At 42.0% G+C, this 2,432-nt stretch overlaps 1 protein-coding gene across 1 annotated transcript in view; it reads left to right on the top strand.

Moving 5' to 3' along the window:
- Positions 1-64: 64 nt before the first annotated feature.
- The window catches only part of FAM76B (family with sequence similarity 76, member B), a gene marked incomplete at its 5' end in the record, with an annotated part of 10,842 nt that continues 8,474 nt past the window's right edge, over positions 65-2,432 (top strand). Inside the window, 3 exons of the mRNA XM_009871062.1 lie at positions 65-129; positions 448-502; positions 1,949-2,104. Of these exons, the coding sequence (XP_009869364.1) occupies positions 65-129; positions 448-502; positions 1,949-2,104 (276 nt within the window). The remainder of the gene's footprint in view (positions 130-447; positions 503-1,948; positions 2,105-2,432) is intronic.

The raw sequence follows: 2,432 nt of genomic DNA, 5'->3' as shown, positions 1-2,432 counted from the left end.
CGCACCCCGCTAAGGTCGGTTCGTCCGAGGCGGGAGTAACTTGGCCGCTCTTCTCTCTCCCCAGGAGTGTCGGATCGCCCACCCCATTGTGAAGTGCACGTACTGCCGGTCCGAGTTCCAGCAGGAGAGGTACGGGAGGGGTCCGCCGAGCCCGGGGCGGGAACAGCTGTCCCGCGGCGTAACCGCTCGGAACGGCCCCGACCCGCACCGGTGGAGATGGGAGAGGGGCAGAACCAGTAGACACGGGAGAGAGCGGGGCAGAACCGCGGTGAAACAACCTGCCGGCTCTGCGGACACCCGGTGTGCATCCCATACAGGCGTTAGATTTGTTGGCTTGTCGTCACCCGCTGCCTGGGCTGCGCGTGTGTTCCCCCGGTAATTGCACGGGAAAGAATTTCGAGGTGCGGGTGTGTCGCTGAGCTCAACGTTGTGCGATTTTGTTTCTAGCAAAACGAACACGATATGCAAGAAATGCGCCCAGAACGTGAAGCAGTTCGGAACGGTGAGTAGTTCTAAATGTGGAAGTTCCCTGGCATTTTAAATTTAAAAAAAAAAAAAAAGGTTCTTCTGCAACTAAACTTCTTATTTTCTTAGAGGGAGAAAAACCCAACAGATTACCTTTCTGAAAGGTCATGAAAATTGCTGACAGCTCTTGATTTCCTTCGGGGCTTACAGTTTCTTAAAGAAACCCGTTGTGGTTATATATAGTTTAACGGTTATGAATAACTACAACATAGCTATTCATAGCAAAAATAGTGTTATTTCACTTTATGCATGTAAAGTTATTCATTGCATATGCTCATAAATGCACACTTGATGGCAGAAAGACAGTTAGCTGTCTGTTTTTAATGACTGGTAAATGTGAAAAATCTAATAATACCACATACTTTATATAATGTAAGTCTTAACAATTTTAAATGCATGTTAATGGTGTTAAGCTATTAAAGTAGAAAAGATTTTATGAGTATTGGCTGTATTCATGTTACTTTGCATTTTCTCATCTTGAATTTCAGCTTCAGCTCTGTTAGAAAAATTAATTTTTCAGTATTATGAATGCACACATTGTATCTGAGCACCCTGCAGATACTATTTTATAAAAGGTATCAAGATAATCTCGTTGAGAAACAAAAGCGTGGAACTTCTGTATAGTTGCCATAAGCCGTATTAGGTGAAATTCAGCTTATTAGAGAAATGTAGCAGCTATTGGTATGTAGTCAAGCATTTTATGAGTGTAAATGTAAACTGAACAAAGCACAGTTCTTTCAAAGCTTAAAATGTGGCAGAGTGAAGTGCAAGACAGTTCCAACAATGTTTTTTATCAGTAGTTAGTAAAAAAACACTAGAATTGCATGGAAGATAATCAGCCATTTCTAACCTATGGAAACTGACAGCAGTTTTCTTTTCTGACAGCGTATTATTCTAGTTGAGTGTATGATATAAAAGTTGATAACCAGACCTGATGGTACCTGAAGTTTGGTTTTTAAGTTTCCTGCAAATTCCTGGGCTCAGAATACTGGTCTTGGAGCTGTAGGGTATCAAATCTCCGAACAGTGCAAGGGAGAGGGATGTTTTCAGAAACTTACAGTCCAAAATCTACTGGATTAAAGTTTTAGTAATGTGGTGAAAGAGAGACAAAATGCCATCATGTTTTTTTAAAAGTTTAAAAAAGAGGCAGGTGTAAAGGTGAGCAGTCACATCGTACTTGTTTCTTTCATTGAATAGGTATCTGGGTTTTCATGGAAAGTCCAGGCTGGTTTTGACTGTCGAAGGAGCATCATTTTAGGGGGAATGTTTTGTACTGAAGATAGAAATGGTAGGAAAAAGCCTCTTTAATACAGGTTATTTGAAGCCCTAATAGTTTAGAAGCATCACTGTGTGTTTGAACCACCAGTGTTCGCTAGAGGAACTGTAGACATATTAACTTCTGTTCGACTTGCCTGTTTTTCAGCCCAAGCCTTGCCAGTATTGTAACATTATCGCAGCATTTATCGGCACAAAATGCCAGCGTTGCACCAACTCAGAGAAGAAGTACGGCCCACCTCAGACGTGTGAGCAGTGCAAACAGCAGTGTGCTTTCGATCGGAAGGAGGAGGGAAGGAGGAAGGTAGGTTTTGCTCCACAGCTCTAGTGGCTTAGGCTGACAACAGACAACATTCCTCCTTCGTAAGAGGCAGATTAACAGGAACGTGTATTGAGTTCACAAATATTCAAGTTGCTGCGCTGTGCTTGGCGATATTTGAATTAAATATCACAACTTGCTGTGTTAGCTACTGAGCTGACTTACTTGAAATTAAATCAACTTAAGCGTAAGATGACAGTTGTAGCTGAGGAACAGAAGTTAAACAGCTGAACAGTTCCTGGTGCCTTGATTTATTTATTTTTACATCCATTGGATCTTATGTGTGTCTGTAACTTGAATCTGTCACTTTACC

This window comes from Apaloderma vittatum, unplaced genomic scaffold (assembly GCF_000703405.1).
Source record: "Apaloderma vittatum isolate BGI_N311 unplaced genomic scaffold, ASM70340v1 scaffold31546, whole genome shotgun sequence".
Classification (NCBI taxonomy): domain Eukaryota; kingdom Metazoa; phylum Chordata; class Aves; order Trogoniformes; family Trogonidae; genus Apaloderma; species Apaloderma vittatum.
This window is presented reverse-complemented; position numbering and strand designations above follow the sequence as displayed.